This window comes from Anopheles maculipalpis, chromosome 2RL, assembly GCF_943734695.1.
Source record: "Anopheles maculipalpis chromosome 2RL, idAnoMacuDA_375_x, whole genome shotgun sequence".
NCBI lineage: Eukaryota > Metazoa > Arthropoda > Insecta > Diptera > Culicidae > Anopheles > Anopheles maculipalpis.
In genome coordinates, this window is record NC_064871.1 from 86,134,833 (window position 1) to 86,152,968 (window position 18,136).

At 41.8% G+C, this 18,136-nt stretch overlaps 2 protein-coding genes across 2 annotated transcripts; one reads left to right on the forward strand and one right to left on the reverse strand.

Annotated features, from left to right (window-relative positions):
* Nucleotides 1-5,133: 5,133 nt before the first annotated feature.
* Nucleotides 5,134-12,199, reverse strand: LOC126568221 (protein FAM117B-like). The gene is made up of 5 exons (XM_050224666.1): nucleotides 11,893-12,199; nucleotides 6,014-6,385; nucleotides 5,781-5,932; nucleotides 5,454-5,702; nucleotides 5,134-5,370 (listed from the first exon to the last, which is right to left on the reverse strand). The coding sequence occupies exons 1-5, from the start codon at nucleotides 12,194-12,196 to the stop codon at nucleotides 5,152-5,154; spliced, it is 1,296 nt and encodes a 431-aa protein (XP_050080623.1). The 5' UTR covers nucleotides 12,197-12,199; the 3' UTR covers nucleotides 5,134-5,151.
* A 1,665-nt stretch (nucleotides 12,200-13,864) lies between these two features.
* LOC126568123 (uncharacterized) lies at nucleotides 13,865-17,542 on the forward strand. The gene is made up of 4 exons (XM_050224539.1): nucleotides 13,865-13,877; nucleotides 13,938-14,516; nucleotides 14,576-14,975; nucleotides 16,360-17,542. The coding sequence occupies exons 1-4, from the start codon at nucleotides 13,865-13,867 to the stop codon at nucleotides 17,540-17,542; spliced, it is 2,175 nt and encodes a 724-aa protein (XP_050080496.1).
* The last annotated feature ends 594 nt before the right edge of the window (nucleotides 17,543-18,136 follow it).

Genomic DNA, 18,136 nt, shown 5'->3' on the forward strand with positions numbered 1-18,136 from the left:
TACTCTCTCTGGTTTTGCGATATGTCTGCACGATTTGCTGCTTTTTGTGTAATTGTTTTAAAATATACGCAAGTGTTTTTATGTTGCCTTTTTCTCATCCTTTTCTTACTTCGGTTTGATCCTCTCTACTTACTTGTTTTATCGCTTTTGCATAACTTTTATGTTTTGTTTTATGCAAATCGTATCATTCTTATACTTTTTTCTTTCTCTCAATATTTTACGCTTGCTGCTGTTTGCTCAACCCTTCCATGATGTACACGTTTAATTTTTAATTTCCTTACTCAACCTTGCGGTTTAATGTAAAAGGTAAAGAATTAAAGTGTTCAAACCTTGTTTTGGTGACAAAAAAAAGATGAAAAAAGGAAACTTTTATAATTCCACAACCCTGCTAAATGACCGTTTTTCGTGTTTTTTTTTTTGTTAAGTGTGTTTGTTTCTTTTTTTATCTTCTTTCGCTACACATGTTTTGTTTTGTTTTGTTACTTACAGGTTAGCTTTTTTCATCCTAAAATCCCTTGTCTGGTAAGTGTGCTGTTGGGTCAGAATTATAAGTTTCACGCTTTCTCGCTTATCCAGTCTCTCACTCTCCGCAGCTGCTCAGCTTGCTTGCTACGTCAGTCCCGAACTCATTCACACACTCACACCTAGTTCTGTTGGAAACTGATCTGTACTAGTCTGTCTCTCTGTTGTTTCCCGATCCATAACTGAGTGCTTTGGTTTCTTTTTGGTTATTTTGCTTTCTTTTCTATTTTTTTTTCGTTTTACTAAATGCAATTTACTTGTTTTGTTGTTGCTTGATCTGAACAGTTTTTTTTTCATTAGTTTACAGAACAGAATTTTTAGATTGTTTCTTAGTTTTTTTTCTTCTCCTTTTTACACAAACACAGTTTCCACACTAAGGTTTTTATTTTGTAGAATTTCATTAATTTTAAAGCTCCGAAACAGTTTCTATATTTTCTATAACCATATCGACAATTTCGTTTTGTTTACCGTATTTTCTTCACTCACAAACATCCGAAAATTTACTTATGTGAGTGTGTACTTTTGTTTTTAATTTTACTACGTATTTGCTCTCTTTGTGTGTGTGTGTGTCTTTTTGTTTTGCTCATTTCTTTTCACAGACTTTTTGTCATTTGTTGTGTGGTCGAAAGATGATGGAAACTGTTTCGATGTGCTAATCTATTCGTGGTTGTCTGTTCGTTAGTTGGTTTCTCCTTTTTGTATTATTTTATGTGTGTGTGTTTTTTTTGCTTTGTTTTCTCTTTTTACAAAATAGCCAAAGGCGAGGCACATGTTTTCCGTGTGTGTTTGTGTGTGTTTGTGTTTTTTACTTCTTTTATCTGTTTGTATCGTTTTTTTCCTAACATTTTGCTACTGCTTTTGTTCTTCTTTTCCAAACAGTTCTATCTATTATTTTTTCCTTTAGATTGTTACAGAGCTAGAGCGCGGTACTGTGACACTTTTAATTTGGTTAACTAGAACGCTGCCCATCTTCCTACCACACGGCTGTTATTTTTCTTTTTATTACCTTTTGCTTTCTTGTTTGTTTGTTTTCTTATTTATCGTATCCGAAAAATATATGTACTTAGTATGTGCATTTTTTACTTTGCTTTTCTTCTTTCTACGTTTGCATTGGAGTGTACAGAGTGTGGTTGTTCTTTTCTAGATTCACACGCAACGCTTACTTGTAAACTTTTTGTTTGAAATGTTTTGACAAACAGTTGAGACACAGACTAGTACAGTCCAGCATGGAAGAGACTTTACTTTGAAGCTCAGGATGTTTGCTTCCAATTTGAGGAAATAAAAAAGCATAATTATGCACCAACTTTACCGGGGGGAGTTCATGTCAAATCACCTTCACGCAAATGGAGGTTGGGAATATTTAATGCTTTTGCCTAAACATGTTGTTTCGTTCGTCTATTGAACTACAACTTTTTTTTTCGCATTTATTACTAAATTTGTGGGGTATGTTTAGCTTACGCACTAATCTCTTCGGGATATAAATAACACGCAGTACTTCGTATTTGAATGTAGCCAATTTTGGGGACTTTGTTTTCGCTTATCGTTTCTTTTTTTTTTTCATTTAACAAAAAAATATATAATAAATATATGTTTTCTTCTCTGCTTGCTTATAATTTATCGTTCCGTATAACTTATGCTAAATAATAATGTATATAGGTTGTTTTTTCATTTTTCATTTTCTTTTACATTAATTTGTTTCCTTTTCTCACGTAACTGCCGAAACATTTTTGTTTTGTTCGTTCATAACGAATTGAATAACACATAAATCAGTTCTTTTCTTTTTGTTCTTTCGTGCTCCGTTTACAATTTTGTTTTTGCCATTTTGGAGGGGGGGGGGGGGGGGGGGTGGAATTTTCATGTTCTTTCTTCGTTCGCTTTTTTGGCGTGCAATCTAACAAACCGCATAAAATAGTTAGGTGGAATAAAATCGATCTTCTAGAGATAGTTTTACAGCGTTAGGCGTTACACACAGACACACGAGGGGAATGATGAGTGCTTCACTTGTCCGTTACAACCCTCCCAACAACACCTACCAAGCTCTGAGCTTTCGATCCGGTTTCAAGCACACTCGAAAGACGTTTGCAACTTATTTTTTCGCATCTTTCTTTCACCTTTTAGACATTGGTTTATGAAAATTGAATTTTGATGTGTTTCAAAATTGATAAGCTCATTGGATGAAAAGCTGTAAAACCCAAACAGGAAATATAAAAAAATCATTCATTCTTTAAAATAAAATGATATATAAAAGTAAAGAAAGTAAAAAAACGAATAAAATAAAACACAAAATACTTTGCTAAAATAATTACTTTAATGAGTGATAAAAAATAAGAAAATAGTCTCTTACAAACAATTGCTTTCTGTAAAAGAAAAAAAAAGAATAAAACGATACTATATGATTGAAATTACAACAAAATGTAAAAAAAAACAAACACGCTGTTACAATAAAATTAGCAAAACAAAACATCGATTCACTACTCTGTACTGTCCGGACATTAATGTTTTACCCTTGCTTGAGGTTCGATCTATGCCTCTGGAGCGATTTATGTTAAATTTGTGGTTATTTTGTTTTCGCTTCCTGCCCGCACGCTAAGCTGCTTAATGATAAAAAATCCTTAAGACGATTGATTTGTACATTGTTCATTTGGGAGTTGGTAGAGTTGATTCACAATTTACTGCTTACACGCACCCTTTACGCAAAAACACAATTTATGAGAAAATATAAAACAAATATTTTATATAAAGAAATTAAGAAAAAAACGGTTCTATTTGTGTTTTGTGTTCTTACTTTACATTTTAAAAAATCAATATCCATATGCTTGCCAAACTATCACCGCGTGGAATGGTTGAATATGTGTGTGTACCATTTTGACTCCTTTTTTAAACCGTCCTGTGAAGCATTTTTTTATCTGGTTGGTTGGTCCGTATCCTGTTTTCTTTTCCATACACAGTTCTACTAATGCGATCAGTGTTTTTTTTTTGTTAGTTAAAAAAGGTTTCTTAGTGCAAAAATATAAGTTCGTTCACGCGCTCGCCATTTTTGATTCCATATTGTTTTGCTGTTTTGCTGTGTATTATTTCCTTCCTTTTTTTTTGCTCTATTGTTCGCTTTTTGACTGTTTTGCATTTTGCTGGTTTGTTTTTCTCGCTGTGACATGATTGATTTTTCTTTTTCTTGCTTCCTGCTTGCGTTACCTGTGAGTGTGTGTGCTTATTGTTTACTATTTTATTATTGTTATCATTTCTTTGTGTCAGTTTCGGTGATTCGGCGACGCTTATAATGTAGATAAAGTATAATAATTAAAAGCAAACTTAAAAAATCTCTCGAACGAAATGGAACGTAATAAAAAGGGAAACAAAACATTAAAATTAACATAAAATTTGTCCGTTATTCGATAGTTGAATGATAATAAAACAAATTTAAAAAAATCATCTCGAACGTGTACTGCTACTAGCGGTGTGCACGGTACGTATCTTTTATGGCAGATTAACACAATACAGTACAGTATGAAGAATTTTACGTCGTATCATCGACCGCCATGGATCACACCGCCATCGATGGTGAGCCTCATTATTATCATTATCAAACCAAACGTACCAGCAATTATAATGAATCGTCCATTCAAACGTTCTAACCGTTGTGTGCTCGTCTCTTTACTCGTTTCGATATCTCTGTATATTAAATGTGAGTTTTAGGTTTGGTTTGGTTTTGCTGTGTGTATGTGGTTGAGTGTATATATTTGATTTGGTTATTTATTGTTCCATTCGGCAAGAAACACACAACCAAAGCACCGATCCTTCCCAACAATATCCTTGCAGTGTTGCGGAAGTTAATATGTGATGGCGCTTATTGGGTGTGTGTATTTATGTGGTTTTTGTTATGCGATACCGGTTCACTGTAGTGTATTTTTTCGATAGAAAAAAATGTCGTCCAAAAAATGCTACGTGAGTTTTGCTTGCTTATTGACGTGGGAAGATGCTTCCCTAGGTTAGCCTTTCATGTTTCATGTGCTTCATTCCGATGCGATTACTATTTTGCACTGCATATGATACTACTAAAGGATGAGTGTATTTGTGTGACCGTTCCTTTCCTACCTGATACCTGATGCTTCCTTTGCGTTTGAATGAATTTGTATCTGCACCGTTCCAGGTGCAGAACAGGTCAAAGGAAAAACTTGGTTGTAGCTGATTGCTGCTTTCAAAAAATGCCCATACAAAATTGTTTTGTATATTATTCACATTCACATTCCTTTCAGTCTGGTTCTACTACTTTCTCGCCCTCTCTCTTTCTGTCTTTTATCCGGTTTGTTTTAATAATTTTGTCCGTGCCTGACTCAAACGAAGCTATCATCAGACGCAAACTTACAATCAATAGTTTTTTTTCACTTCTGTGAAATTAGTCAAATCAAAATATTTTAAATCGTTTCCGTCATGAAAACAACGAAAAAAATCGAAACAGGTTCGTAATAAGATTACATTCGACCGGTTGCTTTCTAAGGAGGCTGTTAAAATTGAAAATAAAAAATGGCAAACGGAAAACAAAACGGATGCGCTAACACATGTTTTTCTTAAACAGAACAAAGAAAACAAAAAACACGCTTATTGTACGCGAGCTTTGCTAGCAAAACGGTTTTACTCCGTAGCGGAGGAAGCGGTGACCGGGACTGCACCTTCCACTGCACCGTCACCATCGTCATCATCGTCTGCTTCCGGCGTTGTTTTAAGCGTCGGCAGCGGTTGCAGTGGCTGGAATGCGGACCCAAGCGATGGCTTCAGCTGGAATGCGGTGGTGCACGGTTTGAAGCAGGCCGTGTTTGTACTGGTATCGGCTTCAGTGAGTTTTAAATTAACCTTTAATGAAACACGATGGCGGGAAATTGTAAGAAAAAAAAATCCGTCCACTTCCGCGCGTAAGGAAAATTGCAAAATCGCACCTTTTCACAACCATCCGGTGGTTCACGGGCCAGAAATTTGTTGATCCTAGGCGAGGCGCTCGTCGTGACGGCACCCTCGTCCGGCGATGTACTCTGGCTGCCATCGTCCGACGACAGTGTATCGCCGAGCGGTGTCTGTGTGTTGACCGAGCGCGTATCGCCCGAACCGCCGACCAGCGAAACGGCACCGGCCCCATGAAACAGATCGGCAAGCGGTGCCCGATGTCCTTCCGGTGTGCCACGTGAGTACTAAAATTAGGAGAGATAAAAAAATCGTTTAAATATGTTAACTTTTTTTTTTAATTTAAATTCTAGTTTTTACCATACCATCTCAAGCTCGGCCCGACAGCTGTGCTGCTGGCCCGGGTAGAGCACCAGCTTCTCAATCTCCTGATTTAAACCTTCGACAGAGTTACGCATCGGCCGTATGTGTACGGGCGGACAGGTACGTGTTGGTATCGACACTGGGCTTGCTTTTGCTGTTTAGAGAAGATATAAACATTTTATGATCATTTTCCTTTGCCGCGTTTCCTTCTCCAACTCCGCCACAAATGGCTTACCATGATTAGGGCTAAGCGTCTGGGAGCTAACGGAATGCTCGCCGCGATGCGTACGCTGCAGTCTTTGTCGTATCACTTTCTCCATCTTCAGATCAGTCGGGGTCGTCGCATCGGTACGCGTAATGACCGGTGACGACGAGGTGGACGACGGTGATGGGGCTGCCCCGTCGGATGCCGGTGCCGCGGACAGCATTGTACCACCGGTGGTGCTCGCCGTACCACGCGTTCGCTCGAGAAACGATTCGTCCGTCTGGGTTGCTTTGTCCAGCTGGAGAAGGGTCGGTGTTACGAGACTCCAGGCCGGTGCTGGGCGTAGATAAAGTGCGTCAAGCGATGCGGTGCGCCGTATGCAACCGTCGTTGAGAATTTTACCTATAATGAGCAAGAAAAGTGGAACATTTTATGAGTGTAAATGTTTTTAATTGAAATTTATTTATAACTAATTATGAAATTTTCGTATTTAATTTTGATTAAAATGACTGACGCTACATTACAATTGGGTAGCACTGTGGGTAGACATAGGTTATAGACGAGGACAAAAATAAATTTTATAAATGTTTTTTCTTACGAAAAAAAAACATAGATCACTTCAAAATCATAATTCGCGTTCTTTCCGTTTGTTTTTTTTTTAATTTTCATTTGATTTTTGATAATTTTTTCGGGATTGGAAAACCCGTTTACTTTATTCCGTGTTATATTGATATGATATATGATATCTCTGCTTCAAGCCGTTGACGAACTACGGAAGATTCGACTATCGAACAATACTACTAATAATGAGAGGCCACTTTTCTAGTTACCGAAAATTTCTTTCTACTGGCGGCTCCACTCCGATTGCTCCGCGAAAACATAAATTCCCCAAAAATAGCGCTACCCCAAAAACCCAGGGCTCGTCAAATATATTTAACACTATGTTTTTTTCGTTTTAGACTAGAAAGTACTGGGCGTCTGCAGTCATACGTGTCATACACGAAGAATGTTCTTCTTCTTTTTGGCTTAAAGAACTCAACCGCAGGCTGGCCTATTTTAGATTTACTTATAATCTGGCAGTTGGAAAGAGAGTCCTCACTACAAAGAAACGCACCTGTCGTGTGAAGACTGGCAACGTTATCGCCTGTACCATCGGACAACCCCAAAAGAAATTTTTTGGTTCACTTTTTTACAAAAAAAACTCAGTTTTTGAATTTGTGCGCATTAAGTTTGACCACTTCCAACTTCCATAGTGTCTAAGGTAATCTTTCTAAAAATAAGCTCAAACGACACCGCTTAAACCCGCTCGGGGATGTGATGGATGGAAGCAACCCTTCTTCGATGGAATGATTTATATAGAATCGGTACCTTCTTCTGCAAACACATCAGCGCAGTACATACGGTGATGGTACACCGGCCTTGCATTACGCCGTCGTCCTGAGTATCCATCATGATTTCAAGGATAACTGTGCTAATGGTATGCATGCGTACACGCGCGCACCGGTGTTTTTTTTTTGGGGAGGGTGTCGTTGTAATGGTGTTTGTGACGCGTTACTACTGCACTTCTCGCACCACCTCTTTAATGTCCTGTCGATACACAAACACACACATACAAGAGCGGAAAAAGTGTGAGTGCCGGTGTTGCGCATGGAAAACTGACAGGAAATGGAAAACCGAATCGATTAGCAGCAGCAAACACTGCGTACCGCGAACTTCCATTTAGTAAAACAAAAAATCCCTGTTAAACAGAGCGCCATTAGGGCGATTAGCGTTTTACTGGATTTGTTTTTTAAAAGCTAAAAGATAACCTATTCCACGGGGGTACAACTTCATGACCATACTCATACACTGAGCAGACACAGCAAGCGTACCCCCGTAGGATATGCGAAGGCACTACAAGTCGAGACAGCAACAGCCACCTGGCTATGGTTGTCGGCAGTAAGAAAAGGACGACAGCTTGGTGCGCCCACCAACGGAGAGGACACAAATCGTAGCGCTACGAGTACGGCGCGTGCATTCAGTTTTGAAGATCAAGGACACTATTTATGCGTTGATTGAATGAGTATCCTTGTGTGCATCCTATGCGCTCTCTCTCTCCTTCTCTCGCGCTCTGTCGCTGTCTCTCTGGTACGATATTACTATGTATTATTATTATGTCGATATGGAATTTCCTGCACATCGCGGGAAGGAGTGTGTGCTGTGTGCAATCAGCACAACAGCAGTCGCTAATGAAGAAATTTCTTCTGGATCTTCGCCCGGGGGGGGGGGGGGGGGAGGGGGGAGGGGGTTGGGGGGGGATGGGTGAGGTGGATTTTCCCTCTTTTTACTTAGCTTCAACCGAGCCAGAGACAATAGGAAAATGTATTTGCTGCTGCTCTGTTCATTAGCGAAGATCTGCTTAACAATTCCAGCGGGTGTTAAAATTACAAACAAAACAAAGAGAAGACCGCATTAATGGTTGACATTTTACAGAACAGTATTATTAGCTAGTGTATTAGCGTGCGCCTTTTATTAACCAATTTCTCTCTTGGAGGTTTTTCCGATTTTTCCAGCACGTTCAGCTTCCAATTTACTTCCCCGTGTTGGTCGATTCTATTTCCAGCCGAATCGGGAGGCCTCGCTAGCATATAAACGCCTACGCCGGGTGTTATTCGGGATTAGGAGAGTGAAAAGGTAAAGAGAGAGCCCCCCCCCCCCCCATCCTCCCACCGAGATCGGGGTTTTTGTACACAATTTCCGCTGGTTGTGTACATCACAAACACATCGAACCGATTTTGGGGGCCGGCCGGGAAAACAATATCAATAGCACGGGCAGGCGCGCTCTACACCCGGAGATAAAGCGTATGATGTGGTGATTTCTTTTTTGTGTTGCTGCGAGCGAGAGATACAGTCCAAAACGGTGCGAGATTCCGGGCACCGTGAACGTACAAGCAGTTTCATTGATAAATAACCCCTGCGTTCTTGGCCAGTCGAGTCGAGTTGGACACGCTAGAGCGGGACAGGCGGACGTTTGCGCAGTGAGGGTGTACGGTGCGTAACATCATTACACTTGTGGCTCTCGCTGTGTGTGTGTGTCTGGCCATTTGCTCGTTGTGAATGTGAAGTTGGATTTGATGTTTCAATGTTCAATTTTCCGAAATCGACCAATAGCGTCGAAAATAAGTTGCTCCGGGAGGCGGGTGCTTTTTTGTTGTTATTGTTGTTGTTATTCGCTTTGAACAGGTAATATACCTGGTATCAATGTTTCGATGCTGATTGATGGATTACACCAGTTTTCAATAATGTTTAACCCGGTTAATGGTATTGCTTACGTGACATTTCACGAGAAACCAATGAACGAACATGCTGTCGGCAGCTAATGGATGAAAAATTTAATCTTTGCTTAGCGACAACTCGAATGAAACCTTCCTAGAAAGCCCAGAATGAACTATGGAAAGGTTAGAGTTGATGTAAAATGTGCCCCTAAAAATACTAAATTGCATCGCTATTTTGTACGTTTGAACGAATTTATATCAATATTAACTTTCCATTATTATTCCGTTGAATATTAGCTTCAATTTTTAATAATGCAAATGGAATAAAAGTAAACTTCTCGAATCTCATAAATTTGCCACAGAATCCTTAGTAATGTTTTTTTGTCCAATTGAAGGCAGAGACAGGTACCAGGCGTCTCCATGGGGAAGGATTTCGTTTTTTCGTCGTGCTCTGTTCACGGACCGAAAATTTTACAATACAAGCTACCGAAATAATGGCAAAGGATAACGAATTTATATTTTATTTTATTGGACGCAGTTTATTTATATGCTTCACAAAATTAATGCTATTAAGGAAAAGATGCTGCTCATCTCCACGGCACTGGAGATGTCTTGTGTAATCAATAGACTAATAATTCATTATTTCTAGGCACAATGAAGGATGTGTAGAGCTGTATTAAATGTGAGATTATTTATTAATATGACGTGTATAACATTTTCGATAGTATTGTTATTAATTCCGACCAATAACCCGGTAATGAGCAATCGAAACCAACAAGATGCATACATTTAGGCGCGAAAGAGTAACTTCAGGCTAAAAATTCGACAATATAACGTTAGATTAGATATTCAGTTTATAAGGCAAGCAAAATAAAACAATTTTCTTCTTTTTAAAAATTAATTTCTGCATTTTTTAAGATGAGAAGTAAGAATTGGAGCTTCATAACTGTTAACTGTTGAAGGCAGATCTTACCGGCTATTAAGCTATTAATAAATACAATAACGAATTGCTATCAATTTACACAAAGTAAAGATTGCCAGTAGGCCCAAGAGCGATCTTTTGATGTGACGACAGCTGCGCTGGGAAGTTCTAATCCTATCCGGACCGTTCTCACGGTAGTGAGAGGACTGACTGTCCAACTAAGAGGTATCAAGAAGTCTAGTAAACCATCCGGTAGCCGGCTTGAATTAGTAGTTCGTAAAGCCAAGAAAATATGAAGGTCCAGGTTCATAATTATAGTAGAATTAGCAGTTACCACGAAGCGACAGATGGCATTACAACCTCTATTGGTTTGCTTAACTCGGTTTACCCTTGATTTTTAAGGGATTCGTTCCTTAGCCCTACTGTATCAAAGATCAAAACCACTATAGGTTTTTATATTGAAATTTTAAAACAAGTTAAGTCTATGAATATCTCAATCATCTACTACTTTTTGGATTTGAAAAGTTTGCATTAAGTGAAAAATATTTGCTAATACTTCACATAGCAAGCCTTGAAAAAGGATGAGTTTAGTCAACTTTTCGCTTTGTACAGCACGATCTTAACCGGCCATGATGCTGATGTTTAAAAAGTTTGTGCGTAACTTTTGCGCGTACCACATTGTGCGCAGACGTTACACATTCTTTCATCGATTTTTTTTTATTCAAACCGATAAATAAGTTTTGAGAGAGTTGTACAAGATATTCTACGTTACTATGATTAAATGAAATGGCAAATGTATGCTGTACTTCCCGAACCGAACAGGCAGATTGCATACTTTTAGGCGCATTTATGATGCTCCTTCGCGCAATGATTTCCCGCATTCAATGAGAGTTCGTACCTATTTCTAACATTATTTGGGTTAAATGAAATATACAGCTTACTTTCATAAACAGGTAATAATTAAGAAAAACAAAAAAATGTTCTAAACTTCCCCTCTTTTAACATCAAATGAAGAGGTAAGTGTTAACATCTCCAACAGGACATCTCCAGCAACTCAGATACCGGTCCGGAATGCCGGTAACAGGACGAAACACACGTAGTGTAGTGTGGTCCAGGGAAAACCGAAGGGGGGGGGGGGGGAATTACGTCCTGTAGTAGTAGTAGAGTACCAAACCGGTGACGAAGGTGAAGAAGGTTTCTACTCTCGGGGAGAGATACGTGTTGGAGTTGCAAATGCTACTACGATGCCGATTGATGCGACTGATGGGAAATGCACTTGTGTGTTTCCGTACACATATACACACACAAAGCACCACTACCAACGGGAAAACCGAGAGCGAGAGAGCTTAATGGCAAGTGAGAGCGAAAGGAAAAAAAAAGGGAATGCTTTTCCCTGAGACCGATTTTCGCAAAAGGATAGTGCTTTGTTTGCGTTGTGGGGACGAACCCCACGTACAAAGGAGAGTTCTGGCTTCGTTTGACAAAGGCCTTGGCGTGGAGGTTGGTTTGGCTTACAAGTATATACCATGTATGAGATGTATGAAGGAAAATAATTAAAACAAAATAGAATCACACATACAAGGAATAGAGGGACGAATAAATAGCTTCCACCATCGCACACCCTCCTGGAGGAATGCATTTTCCGGTCGCCCTTTCCCTTTCCGTCCGGCTTCTCTAAGCCGATAGGACAAATTCATTCATTTCCGCCACCATTTGCCGGGACATTCATTTACCTTTGCACGTTAGCGCACCCGGGCTCCGATTGCCACAGATGGCATGCTCCGGTGAGATGTGCCGGACGGGTGGGGACAACGTAGCCGACAGGGATTTTCCTGCTCCGGTGGCGTACGACGTGGTGCAGCCGGCACTGGCCGCACCACCGCTGATACTGCTCGGACTGCCGGTTTGTTGGCCGGTTGCGCTCGTACCGGAACTTCCGGCCGTACAGTGAATCGATCCGGTGCCTCGCAGCAGCAGTGAACTGACGGGCACGAATGCCTTCATCGGTTCGTTGTGTTTCCGCACACGGCTGGACATGATGATGGTTGCCGAGAGTTGATCCTTCCGGGTGGGTTGGTGGGTGGATGTTTGGATCTTGATGTTACTGCACTGCGCTCTGACCCGCTCTTGCTCCGTTTTCCACTCCTAGCGGCCACTAAAATCGATCACCATGGGCCGTCTGAGTTGCGGACACTCGGGCACGGTACCATGCACGGTGCATCCGGAACCGGGTAGCACAACACCAGGTAAACCTTCGGAAGTTGCCTTCCGGTGGACAAAGAAAATGCTCGTAAGATGCACTTTTCCCTCCACAAACGCACCACACAACCACAATCCTGTTCCCTGTCTGCACACACCGCTAAAAAAACACAAAATCAATGTGCAGCAATGCACCGGAGAGGGAATACACACACGTACACGCACACACAAACACACGGACACCACGGAACGTAACACACACGCGTGTGCACAACTGCAGATTCTCGAGATTCGTACCAATTCACCCTCGAGGGGGTGAGTTTTAGCGACGGATTTCGGTGCCAAACGAATCACATTTCCTCTCACCAGTAGGCAAGTCCCGGCAAGTGTGGCCTTACGCACAAATGATTGCAACGCTAAAAGAGCCTTCGAAACGCGAACTTCTTCACGGGACCATTTCAATCTCTCTTTTCGAAGTGTGTAGATTATAATGGCATGATAAAGTGTTTGTACCAGCCGTCCGTGCCGTTTCTACCCAACTAGGCGCTGTGTGGCTGTGTGTGCGAGCCAGTCTGTGTTGTTTTGACTATTTATTTTCATTGGCTGTCAGCGGGCTTATAATGTGGGGTTGAGTTCTGCAGAGCTTTCCTGGGGTACCCAATAAGCACAACAAGGCAAAAAGACATTTAGTTACACAGTACTACAGTTGATTAATTTTAGCACTAAATTATCAAAACAATCAAAATCTTGGTCGAATATGAGAGAAGATCAGCTAAATAAGGTCTTTTTCGATTATGGAAATGATGACTTTTCTGATCACGGAAATTTTTAAGCCGATTAGAAACAAAACAAAACTGTATTAAAACACGACTATGATAACAGTTTTCGGCGTTGGCAGGAAGGGAGAGGTTATGAATTCATCTAGACCAATTTATTTTTTGTCATTATGCAGAAGAAGATTTAGTTCTATCGTTATCGACATTTTTAATTAAAGCCAAATAAATCTATTTATTTTAAAATCTATTTCAAACTGTTAGTTGGGTAAAGTTTTCTATCCGATTTCGTGAGAGCTCACCCAGCTGTCATCGAGCATGTCAACAACAAGCACTCACCGTAAACAAAAGAGAAGAGGCATCCGTATTTTATTATAAATAAACTACTTTTAAGTGAGTTTATAATTGTTAAAATCACTTTGTTCACTTAAGTTTTGTTACACTAATCATATAAGACTATTTTCATTCGATTCTAGTTTCTTCTTGGCTTAACGAATTTCTAAGGTTACACCGGTCATTTAATGGCTTACAAGCCTTGCCGATACCACTTAGCTGCTTAGTCAGTCCTCACTACAAGGGGGACGTTCTGGATGGGTTTTGAGCCTCGGTCCAGCCGTTTGAAGACCGGCGCCGCTGTCACCTACACCACCGGGCCACCCCTAGTTCTATTCTAGTTTAAGTACCGCAAGTTAGCGAAACAGTTTTGTGCGGGTAACATTGACAACGTCTCCGCATGAGTGATACAGGTTGGTGGTGCATACCAGCGAAGAAGCTTTGTAATAACGAAAATTCATCGACACTTTCAGCCAACAACGCAATGTCCACGCCGGATGTGATGAAGTCCACTGCTGAACCATTGGAACCAACCAAACCACCCGATATCGATCCGGAAACGACGGCATCGGCTGCGAATGCGGTGGAACAGTGGCGCAACTATCAGCAGGCGTACTCTGCCTACCAGCAGCAGTGTGCCGCCTACCAGCACTACGTCCAGCAGACACAGTATGCTCAAACGGTAGAGCAGCAGCAGATGATTTACAACCAGTATCTGGAGCAACATCGTCACTATCAGTATCAGCTGCAGCAGTACGAGCAGTACAAGCTGGGCAATGGATTGGTACCGTACCCGGGATCGATAAACTGGCAGCCGATTGATCCGATGCAAACATTCCCCATGGATCCCGGCATGATGCAGCCCGATTTTCAGCAACCATTAAAACCGTTGATGGGTCCGCTAGCGATGCGTCCTACCAATGGGAATCATCCAGGAAGGGGTAAAGGTGGGCAGGATATGAAAAATCGCCGCGATGGGAAATCGAAACTGAAGATGAAACTTCCAGCTCAAGAGAAGAAGAACGAGCTGCATACGAAGACCATCATTTACTGTAAGTATAGCGTAATTCCTTCCTTATCAGACTAACTGTAATCGATCCCTTATTTGCAGTGAATCCGGACGACGAAAAGCTACTGCCTCAGGAGCTGAAGCAATTGTTCGGTGACTTTTTCTGCAATCTCTGTCGTACACGGATGAACTCCCACATCTCGGCCAACATTCACTACCAGTCGAAAGCGCACGAGAAAAAGATTAACCAATGGTTGAAGGAATACTGTGAGGATACGGGTACACCGATGCCGGTACGTCAGCGCCCACCGCTAGAGCTGGCCGCCGATACGGCAGCAATCGGCAAATCGGTGTTTCACTGTGAGGCTTGCGATCTGGTGCTTACCTCGGTACAGCATGCCAATCAGCACTACACCGGCAAGCGGCACTGGATGGTGGTGAATGGGAAGAAGCTCCCGTCCGGCAATGGGCATTTCAATAACGAGGGCAAATGGATTCGAACGTAAGTAGCTTAAAAGGAATCTGTGGTACATTGAAGAAGATGGAGGTAGGGAGAGAGTCTGGTGGGTGTTTTCTTAAGGTCGTTTGTCGGTACAGTCTGTTCTGGGGAAGCGTTTCCGGATCCGGAATTAGGTGAGAAGGATATTTAGGTATCCTGTGAAGATATCTTACGTATTTCAACTTTTTAATTTATTTAACTGTCAATGACTGTCATAACAGCTGTAAAAACTCGCTGCCCTGAACCCCAAGACAGTTTTCAAAACTCTGTATTGATTCGAATCCCAAAAGAGTTGTAAAAACAGTTTATGTAAATCTTTCATTTGACTGATTTATTTCCATTTCAAAAAATGATTTAAAAATACTCAACACCAAACCCATGAACCCATGAAACGCACCAGCCAAAACAGACCGTTCAACAATCCTGCCGAACAATCGGTTCAATTTCCATTTTTTGACCTCGTTTACGAACGTACCCGGAAGGAAATCGAATGGAAATCGTATCCACTTGTTCCCTAGTGAAGAAAAAGCACGGCCTGGAATCGTGCGTCGATCATCATCCTCAACGGCAGCTCTGTCTATTTTTCCCTTCCCACAATCGTACATTTATCTCGTGCCCTCAGTACTGTCCCAGTTCACGTTATTTCCGCCGCGTCCTGGTGGGCAAACAAGCAGGTAACAAACAAGCACAAAGCACAAAAAGGAAAACGTACGACTAAATGGGGGGAAGCGAAAAGGAAACGGGGATGTGTGCAGTGCAGTAGTTCCGTTTTCCGATTTACCCATCATTCGGATCCTATTCGATGCCGATACTAGAACGATGGAATAGGATCAGTAGTGTGTGTGTGTAAGAGCAAAGCGATCGGAAAACGAAAGTGATTGCGCGAGCGTGTCCACAAGCACAAGCACGGGCCCAACTACTGGCTGGTTTTGACGTCCGTTGTGTCAAGTGGTGGTGCACAAGTAACAATTCCAGTCCCATAGCCAGCTCTAGTGCAAACTTTCGAACTGAACGTTCGTCTTCTTCCCTTGCCGTGATGTATCTCTATTTCAGCGCTTCTTGGCCATCGTTACGGTGCGCTGTGCTTCCAACGGCTTCCCTTCTGACTGCTGCTCTGGTGTCCTGTGTCTCTTAATCAAGCACGGGAAGGTAGATATTGAAGGTATACAAAAAAGCTAGCATAGGTGCGAGAAGGGGTTTTTGAGTAGGTAATAACTGATTCTTTTTTCTGTGGAGGAAAAAATATGTAAAGGATTTGAATTTTAATGGTATACATCTTTTTTAAATTTTATATTGAACATATTATACTGTATTGCTCGCATCATGAAGACTTAACTTTCTAAACGAATGTCCCGTATTATCGCGTCCACTGTTCTCTATTTTATAGCACAAATATAGTAACTGATGTGGTGGCGCCATCTACCGGAATGGCATCTACTGCAGCGCCATCTACAGCAGTGCCATCCACTTCAGCGCCGTCTACCGCCGTAAAGCCACCCATGGTAAAGAAGCGACTTCTTCAACCTCTGCCGAACAAAACGCCGGCATTGAATGAAGCGAAGAGAACACGCTTAGAACCACCGCCGGAACCACCGCAGCAACTGATTGCGCAGGTTCTGGCCGCTGAGTCACTTTCGCAGACGAACGGTGTTAGCTCGATCCCTCCGGTCCAACAACTCCCATCGCCCGTGGTCAAACCGGCACCGAACACTCAAACGCTCCCAAAAACGCAATTCATCGTAACGATCAACGTCGATAGCGATGAGGACGTCATGGAAGTGACTAAACCATCAGACCCACCGGTAATCCCCACCACTACAACCATACCCGAACCGACGGTAACTACCGCACCGGTGAAACCCGGTGAAACCACACTCGAGCAAGAGCTCCGCAAAAAGGAAGGACTCGACTGTGTGGACGAAACTGGTACGTTCTGTTTGATCTGCGAAACATCCGTTACGTCCCGGTCGGAAATGGTGACACACCTGAAGGGTTCCAAACACGTCAAGAAAGCACGCTCGATGGGTGTAATTGTGCGGACTACACCGTTCAACGCATCCGACACGATCCTGCGCAGCCTGTCTGTGCCGGCCCGTCAAACCGATTGGTCGCTGTACCGTATGCCGTCAGGGAAATTCTACTGCAAAACTTGCAATCTGATCGTATCGGATGAGAAGCTGTTCGGTCAGCATTGGTACGGAAAGAAGCACAAGTTAAAGCTTCGCCAGGAAATGCAAGCGGAGGAGGGAGGAGGAACACGCTTGGCAACTACAACGGGCGCGAAGGTTGCTACAGTGGCAGGTGCAGCAGTAGCACCAGCAGCAACTACATCAACCGTCACGGATAGTTCATTCGTGCTGGACGATGTGGATGGGACGGTACCGATGGCGGTTGGTGAAGCGAATGCAGTTCAATTCGTCGACTGTTACCCGACACTGACCCATAAAGAGAAAGCGTTACACAAGAAAAGGAAATACTTTTACAGGAAGACACTGTGGGAGAAAAAGTTGGCCCGTGCTGCCGTTAAGCAGGAGGCGAAGCAACTTCGAAAGGTAAATATGATGCAGTGAAGGATTGTATCCGTAACGAGGGAGATTACCACTAATAATAAAATCTTGTTTAAACGAAAACAATACAAAAAATACTAAAATGAAATGTGTTTTGGGTTATTGCTTGGATGACGTTGGTATGTTTTAGATTTAGAATAATCCTTTGAGAACTCTTGTTTAATACTGGTATGTATGTATATTCTGCTCTGCCTACTATTCTCCAATCTTTCTAAGCTAAGAATGTTGAGACGTGTAGAGCTCAAATGGCAAATGTAGTCGGTGCACCACATGATCATGTCGGTGCAAGCATGATCAATCCTTTAGAAGAAACCTTTTAGCAGAAAAATGCATAAAACGATTATTGGACCCTTGTATGTGTAAATAAAGGAAATATTTCTACTTCCCGATCTGGCAGGACTACTACTCCCCAAACTCCTGTGATCTTGAAAACTCCAGCAGGACACGGAATGCGCAATATACCTCCTACTTGTACATGGTGTGTCCTAAGAACTATTTTTGACGGTATGTGTCAACATGTGCCTTGAGCTAGGCGAACTTTTGGAAGATATGCCTATATCCTGATAGTAGTCAAAGCCGGAAGGATACGATGTTTGG